The sequence below is a fragment of the Xenopus tropicalis genome, chromosome 10 (genome assembly GCF_000004195.4).
Source record: "Xenopus tropicalis strain Nigerian chromosome 10, UCB_Xtro_10.0, whole genome shotgun sequence".
Taxonomy (NCBI): Eukaryota; Metazoa; Chordata; class Amphibia; order Anura; family Pipidae; genus Xenopus; species Xenopus tropicalis.
Genome location: NC_030686.2, coordinates 27,336,939 through 27,353,725, shown reverse-complemented (window position 1 = coordinate 27,353,725; position 16,787 = coordinate 27,336,939). Strand labels below are relative to the sequence as shown.

The 16,787-nt window shown below is 40.8% G+C and overlaps 1 protein-coding gene across 3 annotated transcripts in view; it reads left to right on the top strand.

The window, feature by feature from the left end:
- Window positions 1-16,787, top strand: part of card14 (caspase recruitment domain family member 14) — a 49,413-nt gene that overhangs the window by 9,243 nt on the left and 23,383 nt on the right. Inside the window, exons 1-3 of one of the 3 annotated variants that reach the window (XM_012952923.3) lie at window positions 1,003-1,170; window positions 14,004-14,074; window positions 14,446-14,676. In XM_012952923.3, the coding sequence (XP_012808377.1) occupies window positions 14,466-14,676 (211 nt within the window). In that variant the 5' untranslated portion in view covers window positions 1,003-1,170; window positions 14,004-14,074; window positions 14,446-14,465. Of the gene's footprint in view, window positions 1-1,002; window positions 1,171-14,003; window positions 14,075-14,445; window positions 14,677-16,787 lie in introns of those variants that run through there. The other 2 variants (XM_012952924.3, XM_002937309.5) reach the window with 2 other exon arrangements.

Below are 16,787 nucleotides of genomic sequence, written 5' to 3'. Positions count from 1 at the left end.
AAATGAACATTGCAAGTAATTGAATTTGGAAAAGCTACGAATATTCAGAGGTAAAGACATTTCTGGGTTATCACCAGTGTCGGACTGGCCCACCAGGATACCAGGAAAACTCCCGGTGGGCCCAGGTGTCAGTGGGGCCTCCTGCTCCTTACCATTTGGCCTGTTTCATGGTCAGTCCCTATTTCTGAATGGGAAGAAAGAGGAGAAATAAATGGAAGGATAGATGCTAGCATGTAAATAAAAATAATAGGAGAATAAAGATGTTGAGTCAGAAAAGGAGGAAAAATATTTTGGAGTGTGGGCCCATGGTCTAAGGATTTCTGGTGGGCCCCTGGGGTTCCAGTCCGACACTGGTTATCACAACTTTAGTGCAATGATTTGAATCTGGCACGATGTTGGTTAAAAACTATATTGCATGTAATTTTAACGGGAATTTTCACACAAGAATGAAGGCTATTTTTGTAAAATAGTCAAAATATTCTGGTAGGATTTGTGTCAGGGCATTCAAATTAGACCTTTGTTTCTAAAAATAAACCACTCTCTAAACTGGTTTCTTAAGGCAACATTGTTTTAACTTTTTCCTTATTACAGAAACAATAATGTCTTTTATCAGTGACGCTGTTGGACCTGGACTCTGTGCCTCTGTGGGAGGGCGGCATAAAAAAACTATATAGCATTTAATTAACATGTATTTTCAGTCAAGAATGAAGGGATTCAGGCTGTTACTGTAACATGGTCAAAACACAATCACATGACCACAGCACTTCTAATAGGAGTTGTATCTGGGCATGCAAATTAGACCTTGTTTCTAGAAATAAACCACTTTCTGAACTGTTTTTATAAGGCCCCTATGTCTTTGTTGCAAGGAAAAAAATAATCTATCAGTGGTGCTGTTTGACTTGGACTTTGTCCCTCTGTGGGAGGGAGTCACAGTGTAGTGGCTGCCAGCTGGGAAATCACAGGTGCCTAAGGCAAGAATTCCAGATATGCAACAACCTGTACCTAGTGACGTGCTAGAAAGAAAGGGCGAGAGGAGGATAGAGCTTCTGGGCTCTTGCTGTTTCCTTTTCATGCAAGCAAGGTGGTGCGTCTCCCATACAAATGCTCCATTCTGCTGGTGAGTACACCAGTATTAGCCCGAATGATGTGGGCAGGCGAATAAAACCTGAGGTAAAAAAACATTTGTTACTCTGTAGCTCTCTTTAACATGTGAAATAGGGATAGGAAAAAAGTCTGAAGTTTTTTCTTGATCTGATAACATGCCAAAATGCCTTATTCTAGCCAAAGCTGGTTTTTAAGTTTAAAAATGGTTACACCCTCAGAAAATATGCTCGGTTAAAGTATACATTTCTTATTATGTGTAGTATCTGATATTTCAGTGTTCAGTTTCAGTATTTTAGTAAGGTCCAGTAGGATGTTGGTGGCATGGTTAATATACATACAAATTGGAGTTCTGAGATTTATATGTTTCCTTACATTTGGGACATTTTTGCCCCATTTTCTACCACTCATCTTGCTCCATCTCTGCACTTGCAACTCTTTTGGTAACTATCTGTGCGTTTGTCTTAGGAAAATCTCATCTGCAGGCTTAGCAACGAAATGGTAGAATGCAATTCATTGTTATACGAGTAGTCTTTACATAAGAGGTTTGAAAGTATGCAAAACCACTTGAATAAATATTCACTTTCACAATGTAAACACCCATTTGAAATGTATTTCATGCAGCTTAGTCATTACCCTGTACAGTACAGTAGTATTTAAAGGAGACATATAGCATAAATCAAAACTCCCCTAATCTTGGAGGCAATCATAAATATATGTATCAGTTTTCACTTTGGGCTAAAATGTATTATTATCTTTAAAAAGTAGCAGCTTTATTGAAGCTCCCCATAGATCTGATATTGTTCCTTCAATTAAGATATAAGTCGAGAGGTTGCCCCCGGAAGTATAAAACAATCTGGGAGAACTGGTTACTTGCAATGAACTATATGGACTCTCAACCCTCATTCTGGATGTGAACTTCTTGCTAAAACTACTAATTAATATATGTACTGATACTGATATATTTACGCCATACTGCGGACTGATTCCTATCGTACAGTGCAGCGTGCCGAGTGCTGCTTGCTCTCCTGCAGGTCCTGGGGAAGCAGGCAGCAGAAAGTGGAACATGACTGGTTTGTTTTCAACAAACATTTTTTAAAGTACGTTACTTCTGTATTTAACAAGTGTATAATGTACTGGTACATACTTGTTTTTTTACACAGTATGTCACTTTTAAGCCTAATAAGCCCCTCTGTAATACTGGAATTAAATATCTGTCAAGGCACAACTAGGACAAGACATCCATAACACCCCTTAACCTCTAATGCATTTTTAGTGATGAGCGAATCTGTTCCGTTTCGCTTTGCCGAAAAATTCGCGAATCTTTCAAAAGATCTGCGAAACGGCGAGAACGTCACGCGGCAAAAAAAATTGTCGCCCGCGGCTATTATTTCGTCACGCGGCTATTCTTTTAACGCCCGCGGCTATTCTTTTTTTACGCCGGCGACAATTTTTGGATGTGCGGCGAATTTTTCTGTGGCGAAACCATGCCTGGCGAAACATTTCGCCCATCACTATGCATTTTGCCATGCACTTTAATGGCAATGTCTGTCACTGCACACACAGGATCTCATTTGGCATCTCCCAGTGATTGAACCTTTTCTTACTTCTTTAAGGTTTTTATGTGTTGTGTGTTCTTACTTTATGTTTTTAAATAGTGCGATAGACTCTCAGACTTGATGTTTAGTGGCTTAAACCCCTATATTGTTTCCCCCACCAGAAGTGCAGGACAATAGGGAAAACAATAGTTTTTATTAAAAAAAAAAAAAAACTGCTCTTGCCAGCTCTGGGCTACCAGCACTTGGAGGGAGCCCCTGGTGCGGGCAGCCATGTTGATCACTATGTGCATGTGTTTGATGTAGGAGGGTGATTTACTTCCACCACTTCTACATCAGCAGCATGTGCTTAGTAAGTGAGCCGGGCAACCTACTTATTATGCACATGCGAGCCAACCAAAATGGACGCCTGCACCGGGAGCTTCCTCCTGTGAGGGTAGCCCAGCACTGGAACTATTGGTTCCCCCAACCGGAGTGCGGGCTCTATTAGGCCGCACCTCTGGTGGAGGAAACAATATAAGGGTGATAGGTGCCCTATAACTACATGGCAGAGGTCTGATGGAAAGCAGTATCTCCCTGGCTTTTTACAATAACTGAACTCCTGGCTCTAAAACAGTGTTGCAAACCAGCTGATAAACCAACCTAACAAAACTGACTCCTGTTACATTATTTTAAGCATGACATAATAACTTAGATTGAAAAATGTCACATGTACATCAAGTTCAACCTTCTGTGTTTATGTAAAACCTGCCTAAATGCTGGTTGATTCAGAGAAATGCAAAAAAAAAAAAAAAAAAGCTTCTGAAGCCTCACACATTTGCGTCAGAGAGTGTAAAAATTCCTTCCTGACTTCAAGATGGCAATCAGACAAGCCCCTGGATCAACTTGTACTAAGGGCAATTTTCAGTACCCCTATATATTTTTTATTTGCATAAAAGCCACCCAACCCCTTTCCTGAAGCTATCAAATTTCCAGACTAATTTAATTGCCTTTTATGAGGAGGTGAGTAGGAACCTTGATGCTGGAATGGCAGTTGATGTCATCTACTTGGACTTTGCTAAAGCGTTTGATACAGTACCTCACAGAAGGTTAATGATCAAATTGAGGAATATTGGCCTAGAACATAATATTTGTAATTGGATAGAGAACTGGCTGAAGGATAGAGTACAAAGAGTGGGGGTAAATGGAACATTTTCTAATTGGGCCAGTGTGGTTAGTGGAGTACCGCAGGGGTCAGTCCTTGGTCCTTTGCTTTTTAACTTGTTTATTAATGACCTGGAGGTGGGCATAGACAGTACTGTTTCTATTTTTGCTGATGACACAAAATTGTGAAAAACTATAAGTTCCATGCAGGATGCTGCCGCTTTGCAGAGAGATTTGACAAAACTGGGCAGCAAAATGGAAAATGAGGTTCAATGTTGACAAGTGCAAAGTTATGCACTTTGGTAGAAATAAATGGTAGTGAGTTGGGGGGTCCTTAATTGAGAAGGATCTCAATTTTTGGGGATTTTTGTAGATAACAAGTTGTCTAATTCCAGGCAGTGTCATTCTGTGGCTACTAAAGCAAATAAAGTGCTGTCTTGTATAAAAAAGGGCATTGACTCAATGGTTAAAAACATAATTTTGCCCCTTTATAGGTCCCTGGTAAGGCCTCACCTTGAGTATGCAGTGCAGTTTTGGGCTCCAGTCCTTAAAGGAAAAGTCATAGGTCCCAACTTTCCTGCTTTACGCGGGACAGTCCTGGTTTTTGCCTACTGTCCCGCTGTCCCAGATACTTATCAAAATGTCCCGCGGTGCCTTTAAGAGTCCGGCTCGTCTGCAGGTCTTCTCGGGTTTTCTCGGCTCATTCCGTCACTGCTATCTTCGAATCTTCACGGCTTCTTCCGCGCGTTTGTCTTCGACTCTTTCCGGCTCCTTCAGGTGCTTCGGCATCTCGGTCCTTTTTGTAGTTGTCTGCAAGTCTCGCGGGATGTGCGTAAGGCATAGCAAGCCATTTCACTTAAAATTCAGAACGAACAGGATGGGTACTAGTGCTGCTCAGGCCATGGGTCACAAAAGTTACACTGGTGCTGCTGTGCCTTTATCTACTACTCTACAAGCTCTACTTACTGCTCCTTTTTTTAAAAAAAATATGCTTGGTGAGTCCCTGACTGTAACAAAGGTGTTTATTAATAATTAATATTAATTATTTATTAAGAATTAATAAACACTTTTGTTACAGTCAGGGACTCACCAAGCTTATTTTTTTTTTAAAAAGGAGCAGTAAGTAGAGCTTGTAGAGTAGTAGATAAAGGCACAGCAGCACCAGTGTAACTTTTGTGACCCACAGATTGAGCAGCACCAGCACCCACAACAAAAAAAAAATGTGCAGGAAGAAGCTGTGAAGATCCAAAGACAGCAGTGACAGAAGGAGCCAAGGAAACCCGAAGGAAGCCAAAAAGACCTGAAGACGAGCAGGACACTTAAAGACACAGCAGGACATTTCAGTAAGTATCTGGGACAGCGGGACGGTGTGCAAAAATGGGACATCTGGGGGTGTGGCCATATAGTGGGCGTGGTCAAGAAATATTTTGTCCCTCTTTTTCATTTTCAAATGTTGGGAGGTATGGAAAAGTAACAGGAACATTTTTTAAGTAAAAAAGCTATTCTACCCTGCACCAATAACTGCCCTATCCTGCAAACCACTTAGTATTTTAAATGCTTTAATAGAAAATACCTGTTAAAACTTCCTGTCAATTGAACTACAGTGATACGGCGAAGGAAGGAGCAGCATCCAATATGCGACAATCGATTGATCGAGCCTAGCCTTCTTTCTGTATAGGAAGGAGTCAGGCTAGGCTCAATCAATCGATCGTCGCATCATCGTGGATGCTGCTCCTTCCTTCGCCGTATCACTGTAGTTTAATTGACAGGAAGCCAAGTTTTAGCAGGTATTTTCTATTAAATCATTTAAAATACTAAGTGGTTGGCAGGATAGGGCAGTTATTGGTGCAGGGTAGAATAGCTTTTTCACTTAAAAAATGTTAGTGTTACTTTTCCTTTAAGGAGGATATTAATCCTTAAGAGCTGGAGAGAGTGCAGAGACTGCAACTAAACTGGTAAAGGGGATGGAAGGGTTAAACTATGAGGTTAGACTGTCAGGGTTGGAGGAACAGAGCTTTCATTTGAAGCAGCGTAAGTGTTTTTTTCACAGTGAGGGCAGTGAGGTTGGGGAATGCCCTTCTTAGTGATGGGGTAATGGCAGATTCTGTTAATGCCTATAAGAGGGGCCTAGATGAGTTCTTGAACAAGCATAGTATCCAAGGCTATTGTGATACTAATATCTACAGTTAGTATTGATGTTGGTATATATGGTGTATGTATGTGAGTGGATAGATAGGTCAGTATGGGTCTGTATGTGAGTGTATAGGTCAGTATGGGTCTGTATGTGAGTGGATAGATAGGTCAGTATGGGTCTGTATGTGAGTGGATAGATAGGTCAGTGTGGGTCTGTATGTGAGTGGATAGATAGGTCAGTGTGGGTCTGTATGTGAGTATATAGATAGGTCAGTGCGGGTCTGTATGTAAGTGTATAGATAGGTCAGTATGGGTCTGTATGTGAGTGGATAGATAGGTCAGTATGGGTCTGTATGTGAGTGGATAGATAGGTCAGTATGGGTCTGTATGTGAGTGGATAGATAGGTCAGTGTGGGTCTGTATGTGAGTGGATAGATAGGTCAGTGTGGGTCTGTATGTGAGTATATAGATAGGTCAGTATAGGTCTGTATGTGAGTGTATAGATAGGTCAGTATAGGTCTGTATGTGAGTGTATAGATAGGTCAGTGTGGGTCTGTATGTGAGTGGATAGATAGGTCAGTATGGGTCTGTATGTGAGTGGATAGATAGGTCAGTATGGGTCTGTATGTGAGTGGATAGATAGGTCAGTATGGGTCTGTATGTGAGTGGATAGATAGGTCAGTGTGGGTCTGTATGTGAGTGGATAGATAGGTCAGTATGGGTCTGTATGTGAGTGGATAGATAGGTCAGTATGGGTCTGTATGTGAGTGGATAGATAGGTCAGTATGGGTCTGTATGTGAGTGGATAGATAGGTCAGTATGGGTCTGTATGTGAGTGGATAGATAGGTCAGTGTGGGTCTGTATGTGAGTGGATAGATAGGTCAGTATGGGTCTGTATGTGAGTGGATAGATAGGTCAGTATGGGTCTGTATGTGAGTGTATAGATAGGTCAGTATGGGCCTGTATGTGAGTGGATAGATAGGTCAGTGTGGGTCTGTATGTGAGTGGATAGATAGGTCAGTATGGGTCTGTATGTGAGTGGATAGATAGGTCAGTATGGGTCTGTATGTGAGTGTATAGATAGGTCAGTATGGGTCTGTAGGTGAGTGGATAGATACAGTAGGTCAGTATGGGTCTGTATGTGAGTGGATAGATAGGTCAGTATGGGTCTGTATGTGAGTGGATAGATAGGTCAGTATGGGTCTGTATGTGAGTGGATAGATAGGTCAGTATGGGTCTGTATGTGACTGGATAGATAGGTCAGTATGGGTCTGTATGTGAGTGGATAGATAGGTCAGTATGAGTCTGTATGTGAGTGGATAGATAGGTCAGTATGGGTCTGTATGTGAGTGGATAGATAGGTCAGTATGGGTCTGTATGTGAGTGGATAGATAGGTCAGTATGGGTCTGTATGTGAGTGTATAGATAGGTCAGTATGGGTCTGTAGGTGAGTGGATAGATACAGTAGGTCAGTATGGGTCTGTATGTGAGTGTATAGATAGGTCAGTATGGGTCTGTATGTGAGTGGATAGATAGGTCAGTATGGGTCTGTATGTGAGTATATAGATAGGTCAGTATAGGTCTGTATGTGAGTGGATAGATAGGTCAGTGTGGGTCTGTATGTGAGTGTATAGATAGGTCAGTATGGGTCTGTATGTGAGTATATAGATAGGTCAGTATGGGTCTGTATGTGAGTGGATAGATAGGTCAGTGTGGGTCTGTATGTGAGTGGATAGATAGGTCAGTATGGGTCTGTATGTGAGTGGATAGATAGGTCAGTATGGGTCTGTATGTGAGTGGATAGATAGGTCAGTGTGGGTCTGTATGTGAGTGGATAGATAGGTCAGTATGGGTCTGTATGTGAGTGGATAGATAGGTCAGTATGGGTCTGTATGTGAGTGTATAGATAGGTCAGTATGGGTCTGTATGTGAGTGGATAGATAGGTCAGTATGGGTCTGTATGTGAGTGGATAGATAGGTCAGTATGGGTCTGTATGTGAGTGGATAGATAGGTCAGTGTGGGTCTGTATGGGAGTGGATAGATAGGTCAGTGTGGGTCTGTATGTGAGTGTATAGATAGGTCAGTATGGGTCTGTATGTGAGTGGATAGATAGGTCAGTATGGGTCTGTATGTGAGTGGATAGTTAGATTGATGGCTAACACTGAGCACTTGTGACCAGATTAACAGAAGGTAAAACAACCACGCCTACATGAATATACAAGGGTACCATAGCTGTCTGCTCATATAGGGGCTGATTCACTAAAGGGCGATAAAACGACCGGTACTTATAGCATGTTAAAAATTTTATCGCTTCTTAACGCTCGATTCACTAAAAGGACATGTGTCATAATTAAGAAGCGATGTTCTTTGCGTTATTTAACACGAGATGAGCGTTTTTCTTGCGTTATTTTCTGCCGCGTGTGTTATTTCCTGCTGCGCGCGATATATTTCGCCGGGTGCTATATTAGCGCACGATATTTCGCACTTAACCATTACTTTCAGAAAACTACTGTTCTGAAAATGACCATTTCCCTGCTAACTGGAGGCTGCATCACTCTAGGGCCAACACAGACTTGAATAAATCCCACTGCAAAGTCCTTATTGTGTTGCCAAAAGCTCACGAACCGCAATGTGCTTTAATTACCGCCTGCCCCAAGTAGGTGTTAATCTTCGCACAGACTAATGCGATATTTAGCGCATTTAACGCTTCATATGTGTTTGTGAATCATGCGTTAGTATTATTTCTATGTGAGAATTAACGCAATGTGAGGTAAATAACGCATTGCGTATTTTTGCGCATGAGCTATGCGTCTTAATGCATGCGAAATGACTTTGATGAGTTGGGAATTAATTATCGCTTGCTTTTTAACGCAAAAAAGTATGCGATAAACGTTATCGGCTTTTAGTGAATTGGCCCCATAGAGCGATGGTATAAGCGACTGCACACCAACCTGCAGGTCACTGCTTCAACTCCAGGCAGGATGTTACAATTTTACTTTAGAGTAAAGGGCAAGGCAAGAATCTCGAAAAGTTATCCAGGTTTTTAAGGATTCAGTGACCTCCTTACATTTTTATGAACATTTTCAGTAAACAGAGATTTTTTTAAATTCAAGTAACAATCCTTTTGTTTACATAACATTGAAGGAAAAGACCGGGGCATAGAATTTCTGCCTGTATTAGAGTTGGATATCTGAACTGAAATGAAACTGGAGTATGATTAGAATGATCAATTGTACCTATATCAGCTCTAAGGGCGAGGTCAGACATAGCGTATATCCGCTTTCTCTCAGCTCTTTTCAACCAGGCCGAGAGAGGCAGATCCACTTTCCTATGCTCCTCTGTGTGCCTGCCTTAAAGACTATGGAAACTGCCCAAGTGTGGGCTTTCAGAATGGATTGTAGGCTGGCCTGGGAAATGTTCACCTACCTCCAATCCGCTCTGCTCTGTGTGCCATGAGTTGCCATAGTCTTTAAGGCAGGTACACAGAGGAGCACAGGAAAGCGGTCTGTATGTGAGTGGATAGATAGGTCAGTATGGGTCTGTATGTGAGTGGATAGATAGGTCAGTATGGGTCTGTATGTGAGTGTATAGATAGGTCAGTATGGGCCTGTATGTGAGTGTATAGATAGGTCAGTATGGGTCTGTATGTGAGTGGATAGATAGGTCAGTATGGGTCTGTATGTGAGTGGATAGATAGGTCAGTATGGGTCTGTATGTGAGTGGATAGATAGGTCAGTATGGGTCTGTATGTGAGTGTATAGATAGGTCAGTATGGGTCTGTATGTGAGTGGATAGATAGGTCAGTATGGGTCTGTATGTGAGTGGATAGATAGGTCAGTGTGGGTCTGTATGTGAGTGGATAGATAGGTCAGTATGGGTCTGTATGTGAGTGGATAGATAGGTCAGTATGGGTCTGTATGTGAGTGGATAGATAGGTCAGTATGGGTCTGTATGTGAGTGGATAGATAGGTCAGTATGGGTCTGTATGTGAGTGGATAGATAGGTCAGTATGGGTCTGTATGTGAGTGGATAGATAGGTCAGTATGGGTCTGTATGTAAGTGGATAGATTGGTCAGTATAGGTTTGTGCGTGCTGGGTTTACTTGGAAGGGTTGAACTTGATGGTCTTTTTTCAACCCTATGTAACTATATGTAATTAATAAATGTATTAGCCCGTACAACTGATTTAGGGAGAGAAATCCAACTATCACTGTGAAAAGCCCTTTCCAAATATTTAGATGAAAGCTACTGACAGCATAACTTGCTACAGCCAAGTCCATTACCCATGGGGCCTCTAAGGTCCTTCTCCATTATTGCTTTGCTAGCACAAACTTGCATTTATCAACATTGAATCTGATTTGCAATTTAGCAGCTCAGATTGCGGGAGGAATCTGTTATTGTTCAAAGAATTTATTTCTGTTCCCAAAATTGTGGTCTGATAAAGAATATAACGACTTGTAGTAGCTTTTCAAAATGATGACTAATTTTGTTAGATTGCTAGTTAGGGAACCTTGTTCGGCTCTGCTCTTAATTAAATTAGATTTTATGTTAGAAAGATTAACAAGTACACTGTTTGCTTTATTGCTATAATTATTTCACATATGGCGAACCCAAACCCAGGAGGAGTGCCTGGACCCTGTCTATACATGCTCTTCTGCTTACTTGGGTGCTGCCAGGTCTTACCTCATGAGCCAGGCACTCTCACAGGGGCAGGCAAGGGAGCCAAACTGAGGCAACTTAAGGTCAGGGACTAGCCGGGGTCAGAACCAAGCAGTCACACAGGGAACAGGAGCAGGAAAGCAGGAATCAAAGCACCAAGGAACAAGCAAGTTTGACCAACAATGGGCAATGACTGTGTGCAGAGCAGAGGGTTATATAGGCAGGTTGATGGTTAACACTGAGCACTTGTGACCAGATTAACAGAAGGTAAAACAACCATGCCTACATGAATATACAAGGGTACCATAGCTGTCTGCTCATATAGGGGCTGATTCACTAAAGGGCAATAAAACGAGCGGTACTGATAGCATGTTAAAAATTTTATCGCTTCTTAACGCTCGATTCACTAAAAGGACATGTGTCATAATTAAGAAGCGATGTTCTTTGCGTTATTTAACACGCGGTGAGCGTTTTTCTTGCGTTATTTTCTGCCGCGTGTGTTATTTCCTGCTGCGCGTGATATATTTCGCACTTAACCATTACTTTCAGAAAACTACTGTTCTGAAAATGACCATTTCCCTGCTAACTGGAGGCTGCATCACTCTAGGGCCAACACAGACTTGAATAAATCACACTGCAAAGTCCTTATTGTGTTGCCAAAAGCTCACGAACCGCAATGTGCTTTAATTACCGCCTGCCCCAAGTAGGTGTTAATCTTCGCACAGACTAATGCGATATTTAGCGCATTTAACGCTTCATATGTGTTTGTGAATCATGCGTTAGTATTATTTCTATGTGAGAATTAACGCAATGTGAGGTAAATAACACATTGCGTATTTTTGCGCATGAGCTATGCGTCTTAATGCATGCGAAATGACTTTGATGAGTTGGGAATTAATTATCGCTTGCTTTTTAACGCAAAAAAGTATGCGATAAACGTTATCGGCTTTTAGTGAATTGGCCCCATAGAGCGATGGTATAAGCGACTGCACACCAACCTGCAGGTCACTGCTTCAACTCCAGGCAGGATGTTACAATTTTACTTTAGAGTAAAGGGCAAGGCAAGAATCTCGAAAAGTTATCCAGGTTTTTAAGGATTCAGTGACCTCCTTACATTTTTATGAACATTTTCAGTAAACAGAGATTTTTTTAAATTCAAGTAACAATCCTTTTGTTTACATAACATTGAAGGAAAAGACCGGGGCATAGAATTTCTGCCTGTATTAGAGTTGGATATCTGAACTGAAATGAAACTGGAGTATGATTAGAAAGATCAATTGTACCTATATCAGCTCTAAGGGCGAGGTCAGACATAGCGTATATCCGCTTTCTCTCAGCCCTTTTCAACCAGGCCGAGAGAGGCAGATCCACTTTCCTATGCTCCTCTGTGTGCCTGCCTTAAAGACTATGGAAACTGCCCAAGTGTGGGCTTTCAGAATGGATTGTAGGCTGGCCTGGGAAATGTTCACCTACCTCCAATCCGCTCTGCTCTGTGTGCCATGAGTTGCCATAGTCTTTAAGGCAGGTACACAGAGGAGCACAGGAAAGCGGATCCGCTTCTTTCAGCCTGGCCCAAAAACGCAGGACTGATAGAAGCAGATATACGCATCTGACCTCACCCTAAGCGTTTCACCAACTAAATTATTTTAAACTAGAATATAATCAATCCTAGTTCCTAACTTGTAATAAGATAGCCACTTTTTTATTGGCTGGTGAGAAACTTATCTTACAAACCCAGTCTCTGATCATGGTATTAAGCTCATTAAACTGAGCTTAAACTGAGCAGAAGATGCTAAAGAAATGTTTTCCCTTTAACATAATGGTTTAAACCATTAATGTCCCATGAGACTATGATAAATGTCATTATACTAAGTTGGATTTGAGGTCATCAAAATTGGCAGTTTTTTAGATTCTGTAAAGGAGATCATAATTTGAGGTAGAAAGAAATGTTTACTAATTTTAGATTTGTCTGAATGTGTACTTTCCAAAGATATATGGTTTTCAGGGGCCACCCTACTTTTTTGCTGCTGGCTGTGTGTATTAGGTAATGGTAAGCCATGGAATTAGTGTGCACAAAGTATATTTTGGGGTCTCTAGGTGCCTTGTACTTTGATAAACCTATGTACAGTGGGCATCAACACTAGTGTTCATATTTAGTGGGTTTTATCTTGGTAACTAATGAAATGTAGGAGATAAGATGCTTCAAAGTAAAAGTCGAGGTGATTTTCAGAGATTTCATAAAAAACTCCAATGTTAGGAAAGCTTTGCGGCTTGGTGCTTCTGAGTACAAAGACATGTGTACCAGTTTTGGATTCAGGGGAATGTGTACTTTCCAAAAATATATGGTTTTCTGGGGGTGAAATTACTTTTTTGTAGCTTTACCCAACATAAAATGATGAAAATGTTTTGAGTTTACAAAAGCTGAAATAACAGAAATTATAGATCATATGGGAGATGTCAGCCAGTGGAGCTCTACCTCTGAGCCATTTGCCTCAGGTGCCAAAACATAAGCCCAGCTGAATATTATGTTTCATCTGCAAACACTGATACATTACTTACAATACCCTCCCCTAAGTCATTTATGAACAAGTTAAACAAAAGTGGACCCAGTACAGAACCCTGAGGGACCCCACTAAGAAACGTACTCCAAGTAGAGAATGTACCATTAACAAATGCCCTCTCTACCCGATACTGTAGCCAGTTTCCTATCTACAGTATGTGCAAACTACTTCAGTAAGCCCAATAGACCTTAGTTTAGAAAGCAGTCTCTTGTGGGGCATGGTATCAAATGCTTTGGCAAAATCCAAATAGATTATATCTACTGCACCCCCACTGTCCAGCTTCTTACTAACATCATCATAGAAAGCAATCAAATTGGTTTGAGATGACCTAACTTGATTACTGCTCATAATGCCATTCTCCAGGACATAATCTTGAATGTGATATCTCAACAAACTTTCAAATAACTTCTCCAATTGTACTGGCCTATAATTGACAGGCTAATATAATAATGACTATAAAGATTTTCATTCATTCAGGTCGTGGTATATCTAGTATAAGTAAATCTAAAGCAACTGGACTAGTTAAGTAATCATTGAAGACATTTCACTACTCATCCAAGCAGCTTCTTCATTTCAACTGATTGGTATGAGAAGTCCTCAGCATATGAACTCTTCCACTAATCCACAGCATTCACACCTTGTGAGTTTCAGGTGTCACCTCTCCGAAGAGTTACAGTGTGCCACTGTGATTGTATTAGTGGAAGAGTTTATATGTTGAGGACTGCTCGGATGAGTAGTGAAAGTCTCCAATGATTACTTAGCAAGTCCAATTGCTTTAGATTTACTTATACTAATATAATAATGCATTTTTAAATATTGGAATTACATCAGCTTTCTTCCAATCCATAGGTACTATACCAGATGAAAGGGAGTCTGGGGAAATCAGAAAAAGAGGCCTAGTCAAAACTGAACTGAGCTCTGTAAGTACATGAGGGTGTATTCCACCTGGCCCCAGTGCCTTGTTCACAATAACTGGTGAGACGTTCTGACTCCTCAGTTGTATACATTAAAGAAAAGAACTTATTGAGCACATTTGCCTTTTCTATATCCTTTACACCCACATTATTTCCATTATTTAATGGAGTCACACTCTCAACCTGTACATTTTTTTTTTCTATTAATATGCTTAAAAAAAATTGGCAGTTAGTCTAGTTATAGTGTTTATATTCATTAAACGAACAGCAACATCAAAAAATGAAAGCTCAGAAGTACAGATTGACCCGATCTCTGTAATAAAATCTAAATATGAAGCAAGTAAGACTAAAACCTTCTATATTATTTCTACCTGCAGTTGATAGTTCTGCAGCAGAAATGTCTGCACAGTGGAAGGCAGATCCAGAACTCATGGATAAGGAGGAAGAAGAACTTTGGGAAATGATTGAGAGGCATAGGTGTAAGATAGTGCAAAGGTTATCTCCTGAGCGGCTAACTCCATACTTGCGTCAGGCCAGAGTCCTGGATGAAATGGATGAAGAGGAAGTTCTACATTGTGCCAAGTTCTCTACCAGAGCAATGAAGATGGGTGAGCATTCCTTTGTGTGCCCTTGGCTTTCAGTTGTACTTTCAATGTGTTTTCTTTACCATTCATCTCGAGACATTCCTTGTTATTTTAGTTTTGTTATAGATTTGTTTTTGTGCTTCTGTATGCAGTGTGCCACAGGGTTCATCAAGAGTAATGTGCAGCATGTGTCATAGCCTTTAGGTAATAGGTCAGGTTTTTTATAAAATGATATGTATTACGGTACCTCATGAACTTTTAACTTCCTTAACATAACTGTTTCTCATATGAATGCAGTACTTTCATAAAATAATTCTAATTTATAAAAAAAAGAACTGAAATGACTATGGCACACAGCATTTTTGTGTGATTTAGCTAACTAGAGTAGGTATTTGTGGAGTTATATCAGTTCAAGGGAAGTTGTGGATTTCAGTTAACTGCTTTCCCTATTCTGCTTGCCCACACCGGTGTAGTGCAAGCCCCACTGTGCCTGCCTTGGTTAGCCAAAGGCAATTGGTCCCCAGCTGCATGCCCAGAGCTGCTGGATGGTAGTGCAGTGCTGCCACTCTGCCTGTGCCCCCTAGCATTGGTATAACATCCCCTACTGCAACTGGCTGTGCCACAATTTCTACCTCCTCTTAATCTGATAGGAAGGCACCCCCATCCCTGTCTGCTCCTCAAAAATATCCTAGGTGTCTAGACACAAGTCCACCTCAGGATCAAACAATAATGAGGACGAAGTGTAGCCTGGCACTGAGCTGGAAGGTGATACCACCTCCTGCCGCTCACTTGTACCTGCAGCAGATGAAGAAGCCTGGGTGAGTCTGCCACTGCCTCTGCCTGCTGCATTTGTATCGGTTGCCTAGTGAAGGCAAAAATATCTGGCACAGTCCTGCATGTGCCAGGTGCCCCACTGTGACCCAATGCTAAAACCTGCTGCTATTGATGTGGTTGCAGCAGCTGCTAGGCATATGTGGCAGACTAGGCATATGTGGGCTGGGCTGTTGGGGGTATCATGCCCACAGCCAGCCCCACACCCTCTCCCACATCTTCTCCCTCTCCCACTACTTACATTACTAATACAAAGTTGCTTGATATTGAAATACTGCCAAATATCTTCATAACCGAGGTGGCTCAAGAATGTCCTTATACTAGTGATATGTTAAATGGAGACTAGGCATAATTTGATTATAAAACATAAGGACAGAATAAAAATGTACACATAAAAGCATAAAGTTGCTTATTGGTATATTAAGTCCTTATTTATCTTTTGCTGACTTTTCTTGCCAAACCATTTGGCATAATTCTAGCAATTATACAGGTAGAACATTTATTAGGTACATCCAGGTTTAAATAACTGTGAAAGTTCAGAAAAAGTAGGACTTCAACAATAAATTAGACCGCCATGATGGTGTGAAAAATGCTTTATTGTCTAGTCTATGCCTAGATTTGTTAAGCATATAATTTAATCAGAATAATGTGTGTGTATATAATTTGGGTATTTTTGTACTGTTTGTACTGTGTATGAGTGTGTGTGTGGGGGGGGGGTGTATATGTATACAGGTTCAAAAATAGAAAATTGTTGGGGAACTTTGTATAAAATACTTGCGAAAAAAAGGCTTTGGCTCCTAGTTGTTGCTCTGCAAAACATTTATTTATAACATAATTTATAACATTGGGTAGTGGTAACACAACATGTTTCAGGTCAATACCCTTTATCAAGTGTACAAAGACCATAACCAAGTGTTCTCATTTAAAGCCAAATTGACCAAGCACACAGCATTTCAGGAAACTCCTTAAAGTGGTAGTACAATAGTTAAACACAAGTGATGGGTCTTTATATAATATACCTTGTGAAAAAAGTGCAGTTAAGTAAGGTATTGTTTCATTATACATTAAGATTGATGGTGCATCAAGTGATGGTGCAGCGATTAAGCATAGATAATGCCACAATGTGCATAGATTTGTTAAAACAATAATATATAAGATGATCAAAACCAAGTGCAAAGTGAATAAAGCATACAGTCCAAATAGTAATAGTGTTGATCCAATGTCCTTAGAAATCCATTAAAACAGTTCCGTAAAAGATAAGGGAGGTCCAGTTGAACCAAATCCACAAAAAACACTCTTGGATT